The 21,236-nt window shown below is 38.2% G+C and overlaps 1 protein-coding gene across 1 annotated transcript in view; it reads left to right on the forward strand.

Annotated features, from left to right (window-relative positions):
* The window catches only part of MICU2 (mitochondrial calcium uptake 2), a 116,991-nt gene that overhangs the window by 56,495 nt on the left and 39,260 nt on the right, over positions 1 to 21,236 (forward strand). The window contains exons 3-6 of the mRNA XM_012641663.1: positions 15,747 to 15,778; positions 15,872 to 15,947; positions 18,936 to 18,983; positions 19,672 to 19,754. Coding sequence (XP_012497117.1) covers positions 15,747 to 15,778; positions 15,872 to 15,947; positions 18,936 to 18,983; positions 19,672 to 19,754 — 239 coding nt within the window. The remainder of the gene's footprint in view (positions 1 to 15,746; positions 15,779 to 15,871; positions 15,948 to 18,935; positions 18,984 to 19,671; positions 19,755 to 21,236) is intronic.

The following is a 21,236-nucleotide window of genomic DNA, read 5'->3' on the forward strand; positions in this document are numbered from 1 at the left end:
ACTATAGGTTATGAGAGCAACTTAATGCAGTCATACTTTAGGTCGAAAATGTGGAAAAAATATAGTAAGCAAAAATTCATAGACTATAATTACATAATTTTTTGATAAACAGCCAACTCACATTTATTCCAAACATCAGAAATTCTTAGTTTTATATACCTAAACTAGTCCTTTTCACTTTGCATAGAGTAGAGTTTGCCCCATCCTCTTTGCCCATATTGCAGAAGTAATCTATGAAAGCTTCTTGGCTTCCTGATACCTTCCAAGGTATGCTGGAGTACTCCCTGTAAATAGCTACCTATGCAGCAGCTCAAGTGGGCGAGGGCAAGGTGAACAGCCTGAGAAATATAGATTGAACTGGAAAAGACTGAGAGGACTTGGGAAGGCATTATGAGTATTGAGGGATGACTTGAACAAAACAAAGTGATCATGCTGTATTCTAGGGACAATAAGTTCACCAATCACTGAAACCAAAAGATTACTTTGGGCAATAGTGAGAGAGAAAATTGAAAAACAAATAAGGGTCAGATTATATAGAAGATTTCAGTGAGCCTGTTCAACCAGATGAGTGTGTATTTGGGAGGAATGGGTGAACTTCATCCTGAATCAGCAGGGGAGCATTGAAAGTTTGTGAGCAGGAAAATAAGGTGGTAAAAATATGTTTAGATTGTTTTAGTATAGCTTCTTTGGAGGGAAGTTTGGCAATTTGTATCAAAAACCTTAAAAATACTTACCTGCATTGATGCAGTTAACTTCAGTAAGTAAATAATCAAAGATATGCAAAAAAGATTTCTTTCAAAAGATAGTTTAACCTCTCTGACACGTAAAGAGCTTAGGCATCATCACTCTTGCCCTCACAGGAAAAAAAAAAAGCTGACAAATTGAAAATGGACAACTCTTAGAGCCATCAGAGAATTGAGGTCATTGGCCTGAAAACTGGAGGCAGGTAGATCCAGAGACTGAGAGCTTACCCAGAGCAGAGCCACTCAGAACCCGCCACTGTAACCAGCATCAGATAGGAATGTTTAAAGGGCAATTGATTGGTTGCTAGAATTGAGTGTGCACTAGTTCGAGAGAGAAAATCTCATGAAGACCCAGCCGTGGAGAAGCCCACACACTTTTGTAAGTTTAACCTTGAGGAGCCCTGCCAGGTTCTCACAGTGAAGAGATAAGAAAAATCTCTTCCTTTTCTCAGGGGTAGGGGAAGAGTAGCCATTTTTAAATACTCCCAGAGCATTTGCTCCTTCACAAAGGCCTGCACAGAAAGGAAACTATTTAGTATTTTACTGGAGCCCAGCCAACCTGCAGAATGGAAATTCCCAACTGTAGCCCCTTCTAGCCTTCTTGTCTCACCTACAAAATTGGGAAAAAAAAAAAAAAAACCTGAGAAGCACTTTGAAGGGCAAAGTCTGACCAAAAGACTGACCGCTGATCATAGGACTGTATGATACTTCCCCTCCCCCCACACCTAACCACCACATCAACAGGGCTCCTGTCTAGCCGGCGCGCGCAACTGAAAGAACTCACCTCTGGGATCTTTGAGTCTAACACCTTAAGCACTTAGCCATTATCACAGCTTTTAGATCTTATTTGAAGAGAAATCTCTAGCAAAACAAAAAGGCAACAGGGGAGAAAAAAACAAAACAAAGACACCACAGGAAATTTTAGCCTCTGACGCCTGCAGCTACAGCAAACAATAAACACAACATAATCCTAGCCAGATAAACATAAAAAGGCCTATGTACCTCTATAACTTTTACCCAAAATGTCATGCCTAACTTTCAACAAAAAAAGTCACAAGCCATGCTAACAGAAAAGGTGTAGTCTGAGAAGACAAGGCAAGCATCAGTACCAGATTTAAATATGTCAGACATTTTAGAATTATCAGACCAGGAATTTAAAATAACCATGATTAATATGCTAAGGACTCTAATGGAAAAAGTGTACAGTAAGAACAGAGAGGGAGAAATTCTTAGAACAAATCAAAAGGAAATACTAGGAATCAAAAGCGCTATAACAGAAACGAAGAATGCATTTGATGGTTCGTCAGTATAATGGACCTGACCAAGGAAAGAATCAGTGAGTTTGAACATATGTCGATAAAACGTCCCAAATTGAAAAGCAAAGAGAAAAAAAAAAAGCAAGAAAAACAGAACATTCAGGAACTGTGGGTCCATTACAAAAGGTGTAATATGTAAGTAACGGGAATACCAGAAGGAAAAGAAAGAGAAAAAGGAACAGAAGAACTATTTGAAGTAATAATGGCTGAGAATTTTCCAAAATTAACAAACAGAGAGCTACAGATTCAAAAAGTTGACAGAACACTAAGCAAAATAAATACCAAAAAATACCTAGGCAGATCATATTCAAACTGTAGAAAATCAAAGGAAAAGAAAAAATCTTGGAAGAAGCCAAAGGGGAAAAAAACACCTTACCTATAGAGGAACAATGATAAGAATTACATCATACTTCTCCTCATAAATCATGTAAGCAAGAAGAGAGTGGGTAAAATATTTAAAATTGTGAAAGAAAAATCCACCAACCTAGAATTCTATATTCAATGAAATTATCTTTCAAAAGGGAAGGAGGAATACATTTTCAGACAAACAAAAACTGAAGGAATTTGTCACCAGTAGATCTGCTTTACAAGGAACGTAAAAGTTCTTTCCCTTCAAGAGAATTAAAATATGTCAGAAACTTGGATCTACGTGAAGAAAAGAAGAGAGTTAGAGAAAGAATACATGAATATAAAATTAAATCATTCATTTTTTTATTCATAACATATCTAACAAATAACAGTTTAATCAAAATAATAACAAAAATATTGGATGATCAAATCTTATGGATAAGTGAAATGTGGGACAGTAATGGTAAGGGACAGGAGGGAGGAATTGTTACAAGGTGCTTATAGTACTCATCAAGTGATACAGTGTTATTTGAAAGTAGACTTAGATTAATTGTAAATAAATATTGCAAATTTTAGGGGAACTATAAAAAATTTTTTTAAGAAATACAATTGACATTCTAAGAGAGAAGAGAAAATCAAATCATATAAAAATATTCAGTTAAAACCAGAGAAGGCAGAAAAAGAGTGGAGAACAAGAAAGAAAAAAGAAACAGAAAATAAGGGCAATAAATAGAAAACAGATATGGTAAATATATCAATCGAACTATATGAACAATCACTTTAGATATGGTCTACATACAGCAATTAAAAGATGTATTTTATGCATGTTGTCTACAAGAAACCCACTTTAAATATAAAGACATAGATAGATTAAAAGCAAAGGGATGGAAAAAGATACCATGCTAACGCTAATCAAAAGAAGTCTGGAGTAGCTGTTTGATTTCAGATAAACAAGATTTCGGAGTGAGGGAAATTATCAGGGATAAACATAGGCATTGCATAATGATTTTTAAAAAAAGGGGTCAGTTCTCCAAGAAGGTACAATCTTTAATATGTGTACTAACAACACAGGACCAAAATACATGAGACAAAAATTGACAGAACTGCAAGGAGAAATAGACATATTCTTGGAGACTATTAAACTAGGAAACTTCAAGATAGACTTCTATCATTAATTGACAGATCCATCAGGCAGAAAACCAATAAGGATATAGCTGAACAGAACAGCACCATCAATGAACTGGATCTAATTGACACTTATACAGTACTTCATCCAAAAATAGCAAAATATCCATCCTCAAGCTAACCTGGAACCATTCACCAAGATAGACTAGACTTCGGGTCATCAAACACACCTAAAAAACTTTATAAGAATAGAAATCATACAAAGTATGCTCTCAGACCACAGTGGACTTAAACTAGAAATCAGTTACAGAAAGATAGCTGAAAAATCTCAAAATATTTAGAGATTAAGCAAGATACTTCTAAATAACACATGGGTCGAAGAAGAGATCTCAAAAGGAATTTTAAAGTATTTTGAGGCCAGGCGTCGTGGCTCATACCTGTAATCCCAGCACTTTGGGAGGTTAAGGTGGGAGTTTGAGACCAGCCTGGGCAACATAGCAAGACCCCATCTCTACAAAAAATTTAAAAATTAGCCAGGCATAGTGATGCGTGTCTGTAGTCCTAGCTATTCAGGAGGCTGAGCCAGGAGGATCTCTTGAGCCCAGGAGTTGGAGGTTGCCGTAAGCTATGATTACGTCACTGCACTCCAGCCTGGGTGACACAGCAAGACCCTGTCTCTAAAAATTTTTTTTAAATAATATTAAAAAAAAAATATTTTGAACTAATGAGAATAAAGATACAACTTACCAAAACTTGTGGGATGCAATGAAAGCAGAGCATACAGGGAAATTATTAACATTAAATATTAAATATATATATTTGAAAAGAAGAGGGATATAAAATCAATAATCTAACATTATTAAAATTAACACCACTATACATGTAACAGAATTCAACTTGTATCCCCTAAATCTATTAAGATAAAAAAGGAAAAAAATTAAAGCAGAAATCAATAAAATTGAAAAAGGAAATTAATAGAAAAAAATGAATGAAACCGAAAGCTGGTTCTTTAGAAAGATCAATAAAATTGATAAACCTCTAGCCAAACAAAGGAAGGTTGGGGGACTATATATTGTGTTTATGATTCCTATTCTGTAAGAAGCCTATGAAAGAAAGAATAAATTATTTTAAAAGTTGGCTATTTTCAAGTAAGTAACCTTAAGTTTTTCAAGTTTCTTTTAGGAAAAATTGTTCTTTTATTTGGAGAAAATACCTTAAGGGATCCTATCTAGTCATGAAAAGAAATGCACTTTGCGTATAGCCACAGAGAGAGAGAGTTAGACATAGATGGGTTAATTTTTTCCACATAATGAAGAAGTAGGAATTTTGAAGCTGTCAGCTGGCATCTTCAGAAGAGGATTAGGTTCCTAAAAGAGAACCCTAGGAAGGAATGGTCTAGAAAACCAAGTGGAAAATTTAAAAACTTGTAGGACCAGGCCAAAAAAAGTAGTGGGTAAATTAAGTAGATGTAATATAATATAATTGGTGGGACAGGGTATGTGGCTAACTGGGGAGTCTAGCTTTATTACAAGCACTCAGATTGAAATTTTTTTTTTTTTTTTTTTTTTGAGACAGAGTCTTGCTCTGTTGCCCAGGCTAGAGTGCCGTGGCATCAGCCTAGCTCACAGCAACCTCTCACTCCTGGGCTCAAGCCATCCTTCTGCCTCAGCCTCCCGAGTAGCTGGGACTACAGGCACGCGCCACCATGCCCGCCTAATTTTTATATATATATTTTTAGTTGTCCAGATCATTTCTTTCTATTTTTTAGTAGAGACGGGGTCTTGCTCTTGCTCAGGCTGATCTCGAACTCCTGACCTTGAGCGATCCACCCTCCTCGGCCTCCCAGAGTGCTAGGATTACAGGCATGAGCCACCGCGCCCGGCCTGAAAATTTTTATAAAATACTCTGCTACCCAGCTAGATATTTCTACAAGCATAATTGGGCCTATAGGCCCAGTTTATAACCTCTAATCTATAGATTCAGAGCAATTCCAATAATCCCAGTAGAGTGGGCATGTGGTATGTGTTTGTGTTCGTGTTTTGATAAGCACCAATTATATCTTGAAAATTTACATGGAAAAACAAGCGGCCTGAACTAAGATACTCCAAAAGAAAATAAAAGTGGGGAAGTTGCCCTACTGGGTAGTAAGCCTCATTATAAAGCTATAGTAATTAAGATCAAGTGGCATTGGCACAGGGAAAGACAAATCGACCAGTGGAACAGAATAGAGGGCCCAGAAACATATGTGCATAGATGAAACTTTGATATATGTTAGAGGTGGCATTCTAAGTCAGTGGGGAAAAGAGGGAATGACTATTCAATAAATGGTACAGTACACTTAGTCATGTAGAAAAAAGCCATGCTTTAAAATTTAAAAAATCTGTCTCCTTGGGTTACAGAAATATTTTCCTAAGCAAGACACAAAAAGCACTAACATAAAAGATTGATAAAATTCAACCATATTAAAATTAGAACTTCTGTTTATCAAAAAGCGTGTATGTGCTTAAAGAAAGCACATGCCTATAGTCATAGCTACTTGGAAGGCTGAGGCAGGAGGATCATTTGAGCCCGGGAGTTCAAGGTTGCAGTGCACTGTGATTGCACCTGCAAATAGCCACTGCAGTCCAGCCTGGGCAATGTAGCAAGACCCCATCTCTAAAAAAATAAAAGAAATTGAAAAGACAAGCCAAAAACTGGCAAAATTTATTTACAACTCATGTTTGACAAGACTTAATATTTAAACTATATACAAAAGTACAAATCAGTAAGAAAAAGAAAAGCAACCCAGTTTAAAAAATGGGCAAAAGAAATAGGCATTCACAGAAGAGGAAACATTAAGAACAATGAACATGAACATGTTTACCCTTATTAGTGACTAAAATAAGATGATTTTATACCTATTCGATTAGCACCAATTATATCTGTTAATAACAAAGGTTGAAGAGGATGAAGATCAGCAAGGACTCATACATTTTTAGTTGGAAATGTCAATTGAAACGGCTACTTTGGAAAATAAAATTTGGAACTGTTCTTATAAAGTTAAACATTAACATAAGTTTTGACCTACAAATCCCATTCCTATGTGTACTATATACCCAACAGGAACACTTGCCCGTACATACACAGTAGGATATATGTGCAAGAATTGCTTATCGTAGCAACATTATGTTAGCAAGAAAGCTGGAAACAACCCAAATGTCCATTACTAAGAGACAGATAAATACATTGTGGTGTCGTATATTCACACAGTGGAATTTTACTTACTAAAAGTGAGCAGACTGAGGAGATCGACTTCCATCATGCAGCATGAGTAGCTCCATGGGCCTACTTCACACTGAAACCGGTGAAAATTTTTAAAGACCATCCTTTCAAGTCTCTGAAAATAGTCCTAAAGTCACACAGCAAATTAAGAAACATCTGCTTAAGAAAATCTACTGTAATTGGATAAGAAAAGTGAGAGTCTGGGGTATTTGAACTAAGAACCCCTCCCCACCCTGTGTCCCAGTTTGTTGAGATGGAAACTCCTTCCAGACTTCAGCATCCAAGGTCAAAGTATTTCCTCTCCCTCCCAGCTCCCAGTCAGAGGGCTTTCATCCAAGGAGGAGCAGGACATCAGCATTTCTCATCCTGCCCCCAGCTACTTGCTGCTGAGGCTAAGTTCTGGGGAGTGCGCCTGAAAGGAGGGAGTACCCTTCTTCCACCCCACCCTCACTTTTGAGATGGAGGCTCTGCCTTGGGCTCTGTGTCCAAGAATGCTGAGAATACTGGGGTCCTGAATGCTCTCGTCCCAGCTTGTAAGACAGTGGTTTCACACTGAGAGAGGCAAATCAAGAAGACCTGAGGTTACCGCCACCCACCTTCTAGAGTGGAGGTGTCTCTTAGCACTCAGAGAGAGAGATGCCGTTGCCCCACTCCCAGCTCCAGAGCCCTGGCTCAGAGATTTCTGTAGGGGTGGGGGGTGGCTGTAGAAGCAAATAGCTCCTTCTTCTCTTCCCAAAGAAACTGACTTCGTTTTCAACAGAAAATGGAGAAGTTCAGGCCTAAGGGACACTCTCAAAAACAGGTGGGTCAGTTGTGGTGAGGAAGGTAATTGGGAGGACATTGACAGATTCAGTGAAGATAACAGGATAAACTGTAGGCTGGCCACTTTGCGGAAGAGGACTAGGGGAGTATCTGTGAGGAGCCCTCCAGGAGTCATAACAAATATTAAACATTGATCGTGGGAATTATTCCTTCAGAGGAGCCCAAATTTAATTGGATCATCTCTAGAGCAATTTATGTCCCAGGGCATTCGTGAGAATAGTAGCGCAATCAGCTGGTGTTTAGTGGGGCTTTAACATTTGGGATGGTCAAGAAGAAAGACCCAGGGAGCTGCCAAAACTGTCATCCCAGGGTGACTGTGTTCATACCCAAAGCTTTGCCTCCCTGAGGAGCAACTTCAGGCTTGACGCCGGGGATGTGGGGATGGGGGATAGTCTTCGCTAGAGTATTGCACCCAGGCACTAAACAAACAAACAAGCAAATAACAGTAGCAAGCCGGGGGGGGGGCAGTTAGGACTTAGAGTTGCTGCAATATATTATCTGGAATGTCCAGTTTCCAAGAAAAAATTATGAGACATGCAAAGAAATAGGAAAGTATGACCCCACTGGACAAAGCAGGCCACAGAAACTGCTTGTGATTGCAACCAGATATCCCATTTAGCAGAAAAATACTTCAGAATAGCCATTATATGTTCAAAGAACTAAAGTAAACTATGATTAAAGATTATAACATTTTCACTTTTATTATTCATTGGAATGCAATTAAACTATCAGAAGGAATTTAGCTAAATCAAGAATTCAGTAATTTTGCAGGCCAAATAATACACCCTTTATACATATAATGTACTTCACCTTCATTTTTCATCATGGATAAGAAGAATAATAATTTTGGTTGCATTCCTACAGATCATGGTGAACAGCAAAACAAGGAAAAGCAGGGCCAAGCCACTGACCCATGATCTCCATGTATAAACAGAAAGATATAAAACAATCCAAGATTTATTAGATCCCAAACTCATTTTTACCTGGTATTTACCTTTTTGAATTCTTTGCAAATAATACACTTTATTAATAGTGGTTGATGAGGCTTACATAAACCATCTCCTCATGCCTCTTTAAAGTGAACACTCATTCTCCCTTGTGCCGTAGTGGGCTTGGGGGAGGTGAGTGTCGTCCTCGTGTGCACTCTGAAACCATGAAACACGTTCCTTTGAGACTCAGGTGATCTAGCCAAAACACCATTTTCCCTTCTTCGAGTTCTTTCCCACTAAATTCCGTTAGCCTCACAGTTCTTTAGTTCTCAGTTCAGTGACCTACATTCTTACCGTTCACTTCCTATGTCCATTACCTGGAATTGCTCCAGGTTTTAAATCTCACATTTCAGTATCCCACTCTCTGGCAACAACTTATTAATTATCCTTCCACATTACCTACTTTCTAATACCCAATACACCTATTCACTGACCTCAAAAAAGCTTCTAGTCTCAACTACTCCATTATTCCCAGGCTTTTCACTCCTCTGGATCTTCTTCCTTCCCTGCAGCTACAGGGTTTGTCATTGTGTCAGTCTTTAATAACCACTCGCAGATATCTTTCCCCTTTGTTCTTCTTGTTGAACTCAGCCTGCTATGAACTGTTGGAGAAAATCAAAGGATTGTGCAGATTGGAGCCACTAAATTTTTTTTTGTTTTTGAAACAGAATTTCAAAGTCAACCCCAGGTAGAGTGCAGTGGCGTCAGCCTAGCTCACAGCAACTTCAAACTCCCGGGCTCAAGTGATCCTCCTGCCTCAGCTGCCCAAGTAGCTGGGACTACAGGTTCACGCCACCACATCCAGCTTATTTTTCTATTTTTTTGCAGAGACGTGGTCTCGCTCTTGCTCAGGCTGGTCTCAAACCCTTGGCCCCAAGTGATCCTCCCGCCTTGGCCTCCCAGAGTGCTAGGGTTACAGACATGAGCCACCGCGCCCAGCCATGAGCCACCGCGCCCAGCCAGGAGCCACTAAATTTATAGTCTTCAACTTCACCTAAATTCTCAACATCATCTTACACATTAATTAGCTTTCTCCCAGTTCCTTAATCAGCTCTTCTGAACTTTTGCTGCTTTTTTCAAACTTACTGTTTTTTCATATCCTTCCTTCACTTTCGTGATACGTTTTACGGATTTTTAACTAAGCCAATTAAGGCCATAAGCCAAGAAGTGCTTCAGATCCCTTTCTCACTGCCTGAGAACCTGTCTACACCCTTCCTCACCTTTCTAATTGGAGTAGCGCCCCGCACCCTGCTGAGGCTGATTGCATCCTCTCCTCTAGTTCCATCTTCTTTTTCTCTCTACTATCTCATTCTTTGAAACTTATAGTCTCATGTCTTCGCTATCCTGAAAAATCCTTAGACATTAGAGATGTAAATTTGAGTCTTCAGCATATAAGTGCTATTGAAAGCTAAGATACTTCGTGAGATCTGAAAGGTGAGTTTAGATAGCAAAGATAAATCAGAGGACTGGGGCTCGAGGTATTCTAGTACTTGGAGGTTGCAGAGATGAGAAGAATCCAGAGGAAAGTGAGAAGGATCAGCTAAAAAAGTAGGAGAAAAAACAGGAAAGCGGGGTGTTGTGAAATTCAAGGAGGAAGCAATAATCAATTATGAAAATGCCATTGAGAAATCAAGTTAAATGAAGACTGAGAATTGACTATTGAATCTGACAACATGAAGGTTGTCAGTGACCTTTACAAGAACAGTTTTGGTGGGGTGGTGTGACAGCAAAAGCCTGAGACTGGAGTAGGTTTAAGAAAAAAATGGGAAAAGAGAAAATAGAGAAAACCAAAAATAGACCCCTGGAGTGGCTTGCCATGAAGGCAAAGAGAGAGACGAAGCAGTAGGTGGAGGTGGAAATGCAGTCAAGAGGATTTTTTAATGGGATAAACAGTTTATGTGTTGGCAGATGACAGGGGAACTTGGCCATTCAGGAAGGAGAGGGAAGAATTTTTAGGACAAGGGCCTTTAGAAGACAAGAGGGGAAAGAGTGTGAGGCACAGTAAAAGCTTGGATTAGAGAGGAGCACAGAGAGCTCCCTCATAACAGCTGCAGAAAAAGCACATCACAAGGATACCTGATAGAGCTTGTGGAAGTGGCTCATCATCTGTCTGTCTCTACTTTCTCAGTGAATTAGGAAGCCAAGTCCTCACCTGAGAGTGAAGAGGGGGAAAGCATTGTGGGTGTACAGAAATAGCCTTCTAAAACAGTAAGAGAGGTGATGACTTGAGAAATAATGTGATTGCCAGTAGCCCTATTAAAATCCCAGTTGAGGTTATTAATTATGAATTTAAAATGAGTTTGTTGAGCATGATTATGGTTACTTTTCTCCACCACGTTTGGCTGCACAAGTGCTGGTATGGAATAGCCAGAGAGTTGGATCTAGCCAGGGTTGAGGTTGGCCAAGAGCATATGACAGACCATATGACCGAGAGGCAAGGGAGTTCATGTGTATACAAGGGGGCGATTGTAATGGTTGGCCACGGAAGCTGAGCCAGGTGGGACGTTAGGGCACAAGCAGGTGAGGAATAATGAAAAGCCAGCAGTATCAAATAGATTGTAGGGCCTAGTGGGATCAAAGGATGGTTGTAGTCAGCATACAGAAATGAGGAACAAAAGAACAACGGGCGTTATGGTATAGTTGAGAGTACAGGTCCTGCAGTAGGACAGGAAGTGAAAACTGGCCCTGCCACTTAGCAGTAGTGTGTCTGTGGGCAAAGCTATCTGAGCTCTTCAGCCTAGGTTTCCTCATCAGTAAAATGAGAACGCTAGTAGTACCTGCCCGCAGCACTGTTGTAAAGATCCAGTAATGCGGTATGAAAAAAGTGCTGGCACATAGGAAGCTCTGAAACTTTAGCTGCTATTATATAACTGTCATTCTTATTAAGGAAAATGCAAAAATATTGGTACTTATACTGAATTCTTCAATTATGAGTGGTCTTAGGGTTTTTTAAAAAATATTTTCTGTATCTTTTAAAGACTTTACAATGAGTGTTATCATTCCCATAATTGAGAGATCTGTGCAAGAAGTGTTTTTAAGTGTAACTCAGTTTAAGTTGAAACTAAAAACCAAAAGTTAATGAATTTATGTAGTTTTAGAAAACCGGAAGTATCTGGGCTGAGATGATAAAGTGAATTTTGCCTTAACTCTTTCCTTAGGTAAAACAAGCATATTTGTAGCTCCTATGTGTGCAGCTAAACTTTATAATCATTATTAGTAACATTTAAGAGAAAACTAAGACAGTGCTACCCCTACCCTCTAATAATATCTGTTCTGCCACTTGTTGGGCTATGATTTTAGCTTAAATTTCTTGAAGGGTTTTTTTGCACATCTAGGAACACCTTCATAATATAAATCCCCTGACAGTGAGGTCATTGCTTATAAACCTCTATTTATTAACCTCTTAATAACTAGCCAAGTGTAAGCAAAAATGGGTCACAGAACAGATGCCAGAGTGTCTGGGAAGAAAGAAATAAGCCATTTAGTGGCCAGGAACGATGCCTCACGCCTGTAATCCTAGCACTCTGGGAGGCCAAGGCGAGAGGATCGTTTGAGCTCAGGAGTTTGAGACCAGCCTGAGCAAGAGGGAGACCCCCTTCTCTACTAAAAATAGAAAGAAATTAGCTGGATGACTAAAAATAAAAATTAGCCGGGCATGGTGGCACATGCCTGTAGTCCCAGCTACTCAGGAGGCTGAGGCAGAAGGATCGCTTGAGTCCAGGAGTTTGAGGTTGCTGTGAGCGAGTCTGATACCATGGCACTCTAGCTGGACAACAGAGTGAGACTCTGTCTCAAAAAAAGAAAAGCCGTTTAGAAAGACACCACAGGAATTTTGCCCTATGCTGGTCTTAACTGTTCCTTGCACCTGTATACTGCATGCCCTTGTTTATACTTAACAACATAGGAGATTTTGTTGCTAATAAAGAAATGAATGAATAACCAAGCCATACAGGCAAATTCAGATTAACCAGTTGGCATTAACATTAGGGTGACCATAGAATTTATTGTAGTGCATGTTCCAGAGTTGCTCATGTGAGCCATGTCTTTGTGGATTTATCTTGGACTTCTGAATCTTAAATTGAAAAATTAGTGTGGTTAGAATTTATAGTTCTTGTCTTTGTCATTTTATACTGTAGCCGTCTGATTTGGGGCTAGTTTCCTAATCTCTGTAAGATTGTTTCCTGCTCAGTAAAATTGAATATCAATTATTAAATGTGATAACACAGAATTTCCCAAACTTGCTTGGTAGGAAATTCGTGGCTGGGGTGAGGCGAGAGGATCTCTAGAGCCCAGAAGTTCCCAGGCTGCAGTGAGCTATGATCATGCCACTGCACTCCAGCCTGGGCAACAGAATGAGACCCTCTTCCTTTTTTTTAAAAAAAAAAAAAAGGATGGCCGGGCGCGGTGGCTCACACCTGTAATCCTAGCACTCTGGGAGGCCGAGGTGGGCAGATCATTTGAGCTCAGGAGTTGGAGACCAGCCTGAGCAAGAGTGAGACCCTGTCTCTACTAAAAAAAAATAGAAAGAAATTACTTGGACAGCTAAAAATATATAGAAAAAATTAGCCGGGCATGGTGGCGCATGCCTATAGTCCCAGCTACTCTGGAGGCTGAGGCAGAAGGATCACTTGAGCCCAGGAGTTTGAGGTTGCTGTGAGCGAGGCTGACGCCACGGCACTCTAGCCTGGGCAACAGAGTGAGACTCTGTCTCAAAAAAAAAAAAAAAAAGGAAATTCACTTGGGGCACTTGTTAAAAAATCTCAAGTCCTTCCCTGGTGTTCTAGTGGTTAGGAAAAAATAAATTCTCAAGTCTTATCTTCCCCCCACTCCCACACTGGGAGATTTTGATTCAGAAGGTCTGACATAGGGCCATAAAATCAATCTATTACACCCCTTCCCTCTATCTACCTGTATCTCTTATATTCCTATATTTTTAACAAACACCCTCCAGGTGATTGTTTTGATCAAACAAGTTTGAGAAATATTTAAACGTATGCGAAGGTGTCTTGGGATGCTGGGTGTCATTGTAATAGAGGTGAGGGCATATTAGAGTCAATAGGACCTGAGGGCGAGCCTGTCTCTACCACTTCCCTAACCCCACTGTGACCTTCAATAAGCTACCTGACCTGTTTCCAGGTCTATAAAATAATAATATCTACATCATGGTGTTGTTAGGATGATTACATTAGAGAACATGAGAAAACCTGTAACTGATATATAGGTTAAAATTAATATTCCCAATTAAAAGACTACACTTTTTTGTTTTTAAGCACAAAGATATTTAAAAAACCAAAATGGAATTTATCTTTCAAGTCAATAAGACCCCTTAGAAATCTTATTTCTAAGAAACTCCTAGAAACCATCCACATTGCCATCTCAAATTCTTGGGTTTTCCTACCTTCAAAATGTCAATAATGGCTTCCCAGGGTACTTTCTGACTTGAGTGTAAGGATTAATCTCTTTTTAAAAAACTGAGGAGACTAGGCTTTATTGTCTAAAAATAAAAGTGCACATAATTTATGACATAATTTTAAGAAAAGCATTATAAGGCATATGAATCACAATCAGTTTATTTTAAGCTAAATATGTAAAGATAAGTAAAATACATGTATTACACAGTTTTCTGGAGTCCATCAGCAGCATTATATTACTGCCTATTTTCATATACACATTCACACAGACACTTAGATTTGTAAATTAAATGGTAACTTTTCTCTATTTAAGGGTCTCATGATATAATAGCATCTAACATTAGAATCTAGAGTTCTTTGTCATTGGCGTATAATAGTCTCTCAATGAATAAAAATTATTCCAGGGCCGGGCGCGGTGGCTCACACCTGTAATCCTAGCACTCTGGGAGGCTGAGGCGGGCAGATTGTTTGAGCTCAGGAGTTCGAAACCAGCCTGAGCAAGAGCGAGACCCCGTCTCTACTAAAAATAGAAAGAAATTAATTGGACAACTAAAAATATATAGAAAAAATTAGCCGGGCATGGTGGCGCATGCCTGTAGTCCCAGCTAGTCGGGAGACTGAGGCAGGGGGATCGCTTGAGCCCAGGAGTTTGAGGTTGCTGTGAGCTAGGATGATGCCACAGCACTCTAGCCCGGGCAACAGAGTGAGACTCTGTCTCAAAAAAAAAAAAAAAAATTATTCCAGAATAGTAATGCGTAAACTTAACAAGCATGATCATAGATGTTCTGAAAAGTGTAATGTCATATTCACAACTAATGTTTTGATTAATAATGTAAAAATAAAATCTTGACAGTTTATTACTACCAAATAGTACAACTTGTCCCCAGTGGATTTATAGTTCAAATTAAGCAGGCCAAACTACAGAAAGGCACATCTGAAAGCACTCATTTTTTTTAATACATCACCTGAATTTTCACAGAGATGTAATTGTACTAAAGGAACTTCGCAGATAAGATAATTTTGAGAGCAAGAGGTGAAAGTTTGTGATGCACGTGACATTACTAAGAGATAAAATAGGGGGCTGGGCTCAGTGGCTCATGCCTGTAATCCTAGCACTCTGGGAGGCCAAAGCTGGAGGATAGCTTGAGCTCAGGAGCTCGAGAGCAACCTGAGCAAAAGTGAGACCCTGTCACTACTAAACATAGAAAACTTAGCTGGGTATCATGGCATGCACCTGTAGTCCAGTGACTTGAGAGGCTGAGGCAGGAAGATTACTTGAGCCCAGGAGTTTGAGGTTGTGGTAAGCTGTGATGATGCCACTGTACCCTACGCAGGGTTCAAAAAGGGTAGCTTTCTAAATCATGAATATGTTTTTTTTAATCAGTGAAAGTAAAAAGAGCCTGATTTTAATAATCATGTGAAAAAAGAAATCATGTTTGGCAAGAATTAATTTATGCTGCAGACAACTAGGGTAAGTCAAAGATGGTTATACGATTTCACATGTATGAAATAGGGTGAGTGAAATTAAAAATAGATCTTGCAAAAAACTATAGCCCCTTTCGTCTTAGAATTCTCTGACTCATAATTTTGGTTTAAGGATATTGGCTAAAATTGTAAGCCTTTATTTTTTATAAATATTTAATCGTTTGTTTTGTCTTTTTAAATGACTCAGTGCAAGTTGAGTTTTATCAAGGACTGTGGGTACTAAATAATGTTTCTTCTTTACTACAGGTAAAACTCTAGTCAAGAAGCTAACAAAAAAGGTAAGCGATGTATAGGGGGTTTTTTGTTTTTGGTAAGATAGAAAATAAATTTTTATAAGTTAAATTGAAAGATTTTAACGTGTGTATTCAAAGGATATCGAAGACGCACTGGCAGGAATCCAGACAGCTGGTTATGGATCAACTTTTTTTAGAGACCTTGGTGATAAAGGTAATTTTGATTTGTTAAGTTTCTAATTATGTTTTTCATTTAACTGAAGTATTATTAAAGAATTAAGGTATGAGATCTGTACCATGTTATTTAATAAGTGTTTTTAAAACATCACAAAATACTCATTGAGCAGGGGGCAACTTTCAAACTCTTTGAGCAATTGCAGATAAATTATTAAAACATCTATGTTGGTTGAAGTAAAAGTACTGAACACAAATACAGTTTTTTAAAAATTGTACTGCTTTACTATTGATTACAAGAGTGTATATCTAAAATCATGTATTCTATACTTAGACTCATAAAGATAATTATTGGCCGTATACAGTGGCTCACGCCTGAAATCCCAGCACTTTGGGAGGCTGAGGCAGGAGAATCACTAGAGCCCAGGAGTTCAGGGGTACAGTGAGCTAGTCACCACTGCACTCCAGCCTGGACAACAAACTAAGAACACAAGAGTGAAAAGGCGACCCTCAGAATGGGGAAAAATATTTTCAAATCATACATATGATAAGGGATTAATGTCCAGAATATATAAAGAAATACACCCCAACTTTGTTCCCTTTCCCACCTCAATTATTAATATCATGGGCTATTTCATCCACTTAATCTCAGACAATGGTTGGTTGTTGGATTCCCTGAACAGAAAGCAGAATGAGGTTACAGGGCTGGAGGGAGGGAGGATTCAGGAGTTAGTGTTTAGCGTGTACAGTGTTTCGGTTTAGGATGATGAAAACGTTCTAAGGACAGTTGTACACAATGTGAATGTACTTAATGCCACTGAACTATACATTCAAAAGTGGTCGAAATAGTAAATTTTATGTTGTTTATTTTACCACAATAAGATGACTGAAGAGACCTATCCACTAAGTACAGTGCAGAGACCTTCCTAGTCTCATTTGAGCACACTTGAAAAAAAATTTCAGAAACAGAGAAGTTAGTAATGCTGATTGAAACTTAAAGATGTTAAGGAATTGTTGATAATTTCTCAGGTGTGATAACTGTATTTGGCGTAAAGGGTAAGAGTTTTTTTTTTTTTTAGGGGTACAGCCTGAATTTTTTTACTATGAAATGATATGATATATAGGATTTGTTTCAAAATAATCCAGTGGGAAGTCAGGAGTAAGAAGGGATAGAGATAAAACAAGACCACTCAGTTGATAATTATTGGAATTGAGTTTCATCATGTTATTATTTAAGATAATTAATATATATTCATCATATTATTCTTTCTACTTTTGTATGTGATTGAAGTTTTTCATGGTAAAAAAGCATTTAATTGTTAATTGTGCTCTTTGCTATTATACCAATCTTGTGGTTCAAAGGGAAAAAAATTTTTAGCTTAGGGAGCCATGATTGTTTAAGATACTCTTTCTGTATTTAATGTAATTTTTTACATTGCAGGCAACATAAAACCTGACACAATATACTTAAACAGGAAAGAAAGTTTCTTTAGTGACTAGACATAGAGTTAACTTCAAACCCAACTTAATCTAGGGCTCAAAAATCACCAGTATTCATTTTTTAGGCCTGCCAATTAAAGATTGGCTATACTCTCAGGCTCTAAATACTGGCCCTCTGGCAATTCCAGGCACTGTAGCCTCACATTCCTAGAATAACATTCTCACATCATCCAAGCCAAGCACACACACTCAAAAAAAGTCAGTCAATGGTCCAGCGTTCACAACAGAAATCCTGGGGTACCACTCTGAGTGGCCCAACATAGGTCGTGGCCCGTCCCTGAACTAGTCCCTGGACTCAGACTAATGCAGCCTGTTCAGTAGCTTGGGCCTGAGTTACTTGCCCGTCCCCTCATCAGTTCCACAGAAGTACAGTGATTGGCTTAGGCCAATAATCATCTACCTCCAGAGGTGAAGATAGGGTCATCCTACCCAAACTGCATGTTTGAGAATGGGGAAGAATGATTTCCCAAAGGAAAATCAAGTTACTGCTACAACGATTTGATCATTACATTTTAAATAATATCATTTGACTCTTGGTTTATCCAAATCTCTGTTACTCTCCTGAATTAATACATTTGCTTTACTTGATGTTCTGAACAGTAAAATTTAGGTAGGAATTACATAAAGTGCCATGCAAATATTAATATAACTTGTAGTGGATACTTGTTATTTGCTAGCCAGCATCCCTTCCTCTCCTCTCTTTTAGTCACTGTTCTCCAGAGAAACAGAACCCACAGGAGATAAAGAGAGAGATTAATTATGAGGAATTGGCTCACATGATTGTGGAGGCTCTGAAGTCCCATGATCTGCCATCTTGCAAGCTGGAGACCAGGGGAGCTGGTGGTATAAATCCCAGTCTGAGAGCAGGAGAAGAAGAGATAAGATATCCCAGCTCTAGCAGTGAGACAGGAAAAAAGGAGGGGTGAATTCTTCCCTCTCCAGCTTTTTGTTCAACAGATTGAATAATGCCCACCTATGTTGGGTAGGACATCCCACTTTATAGGGTCTACCGATTCACATACTAATCTCAACTGGAAATACCATCACAGATACAACCAGAAATAGTGTTTAATCTGGGCATTGAAAGTGTTTAATCTATGGCCCAGTCAGATTGACACTTAAAATTAACCATCACCCGCTCCTTACTAGTAATACAGTAACCTAATGAAACATAGTGTCTTTAAGTTTTAGGATCGTACTGCAACTTTCTACTATAAAAATTTTCCAGTGTACCAAAGAGAGGTAATTTAAAGTAAAAATGTGTTTTTTGAGCCAGGTGTGGGGGCTCATGCTTGTAATCCCAGCTACTGGGCAGGCTGAGGTGGGAGGATTGCTTGAGCCCAGGAATTGGAGGCTGCAGGGAGCTATGATAGCACCTCTTCACTCCAGCCTGAGACCCTATCTCTAAAACAGTAAGATAAAGTAAAAATGTGGTTTTTTAATTAGGTGAAGTTCCAATATTAATATCTCTATGTGGTTACTTCTTTAAAACTTATTTCCTGGTATGTTTTTATTTTATCTCTTTCAGGGCTAATTTCATATACTGAGTATCTTTTCTTGCTTACAATCCTCACTAGTAAGTATCCCACATTTTTTCTCAGTGATCATGTGGAATTGTCTGTTCTTACTAAACAGGATTTTGGAAGTTTGGTATTTATGTCTTTATCATTAAAAATATTATTAGTACCTTAGTTTCTGTATCTACAGAATGATAATATTGGTTAGATTATCCCTTTAGGTCTCTTCTACCTCCTGTGCACTGTGGCACCCTATAACTTTGTCTCCTTAATAGAAGTCTTGTGGAACAGGATAATCGTAGAGTTAGCCTTTCCTTAGGACTATTAAAAATCCTTGTAAGTCTAAAATGATAGCAAAATAAAAAGATTTTTTTTAAAAAGCCCTACTCTGAGAAAAGGAAGTAAAAAGTAATCATCAAAGTGAAAATCGCCAGGGTATTGTAAAAATATAGGAAAGGCCCTAGTAGAGCTAAAGAAATAAATTAAGTTCTCAAATTAATTTTGCATTGAAAGACAGAACACCTACTAGCAGAACAGCAGCATTCATGGAAAAGGTGTTAGAAAAGGCAAGGGTCAAATATGAACCTTTGGAAATTGTTATAAGAAGAAATCATTACTGTTTTTTGTTTAGGCACTTTTACTCATATCGTTTCTGCTGGTTTATTTCAAATTTGAAGATTTATCTATCTGCAAATAATTTTCTTTTCACCAACATTTAAATAATTATTCATTTTCACTTTATTACAGAGCCCCATTCTGGGTTTCATGTTGCTTTTAAAATGCTGGATGCAGATGGTAATGAGATGATTGAAAAAAAGGAATTTTTTAAGGTAAGTAGATTATTTTAGGTTTATCATAAAATACCTGGGTGTTTGTGTGATTTACATTTCATAAAAATCAAAATTATATTCACTGTTTACATATGAACTGTGAAGAAATTTGTACATTCAAAAATATTAAATTCTCTGTAATGTATCATTGAGGAAACCAGTAAGTATACAGACCAACACCAACATAAGCTTAAGCATTTTTCAGGGTTTTATTATGATTTCAGCAAATAATATTACAGAAAAAAGGGCTTCATAGGATATGTATAGTTTAAAGAATATGTGTTAAAGATATGTTGAAAATTATTCTTATACCATGAAAGGAATAGACATAATAGAAACTGAAGCCTTCATGAAGAATAGGAAAAAAATGGAAAGGCCACAATGGGTATAAATTGGTACAAATTTTCTAGGAGTTTGCAAAGGCTGATATTTGAAAAGCTGAAAATATGTTTAAATGGTATTTCCTGAAACATAACTCCAGGATATCCAACAAGTGAATTTCACTTTGTTCCCAAAAAGTTGGTGGTAATATCATAATAATACTATGCAGGCAGTATTGCAGCTGTGATCTGATTCCAAGTCCATCCAGTTCTAAAGCCCTTCTTTTTTCTCAGTATCAGCCTTCCACATTTGAAGGAGAATTCTTAGGATGCTTGAAAGAAAGATCTTGACTCTGAGCTTGAAAATGTTGGGTTTGATCAATGGATAGGACATCCCTATAGAGACAGATAAGTATAGTAGGCAACTATCTAGAAACTAAGAATGTAGCCAGGAATAGGGAACATCCTCATAGAGGTGATAATTAAGTCCTGACAATGTGTGACCTCAAAATGGGAGAACATAGAGTGAAAAGGGATAGGACCAGAGTCTTGGAGAGCAGTTTCATATTGAGGTCAAGCTAAAGTTGAAAAGTCAAGGAATGAAACTGAGAAGGAACAGGGCAGTAAACAGTGCTAGAGAATTAAGAAAGCCCAGAGTACGCAGTGTAATGAAGTAGAATAATGGAACAAAACAATAATGGTGAGGGAGTGTTTAATAGCAAACTCTTTTAAAAGTGGGCAAGTAGGATAGGGACTGAGTAGAGAAGAGAGCCCTGCAATGTAGGTCAGTAGGAACTGTTACAGAGCAATTTCAAAAGAGTGGTAGGAACTCACAGCACAGAGCAAAGGCTGAAGAAGAGTGAATAGGAAGTTCAAAACTGGTAGCAGTAGACAAAAAATAATTCTTTTGAGATATTTGATGGTTAAGGAAGGAAATTAAATTTAGCTTAAGGAGGAAAATTGTGGGATACAAAAAGCAGTGCTAAGAGGGAAGTTTATAGCATTAAATGCCTACATCAAAAACATAGAAAGATCACAAATTAATAAACCTAACATCACACCTCAAGGAAATAGAAAAACAAAAACAAACCAAACCCTAAGTTAGCAGAATAAAAGAAATAACAAAGACCAGAGGAGAGCTAAATGAAATAGAGACCAATAA

The sequence above is a fragment of the Propithecus coquereli genome, unplaced genomic scaffold (assembly GCF_000956105.1).
Source record: "Propithecus coquereli isolate 6110/MARCELLA unplaced genomic scaffold, Pcoq_1.0 Scaffold168, whole genome shotgun sequence".
In the NCBI taxonomy this organism is placed as follows: Eukaryota; Metazoa; Chordata; class Mammalia; order Primates; family Indriidae; genus Propithecus; species Propithecus coquereli.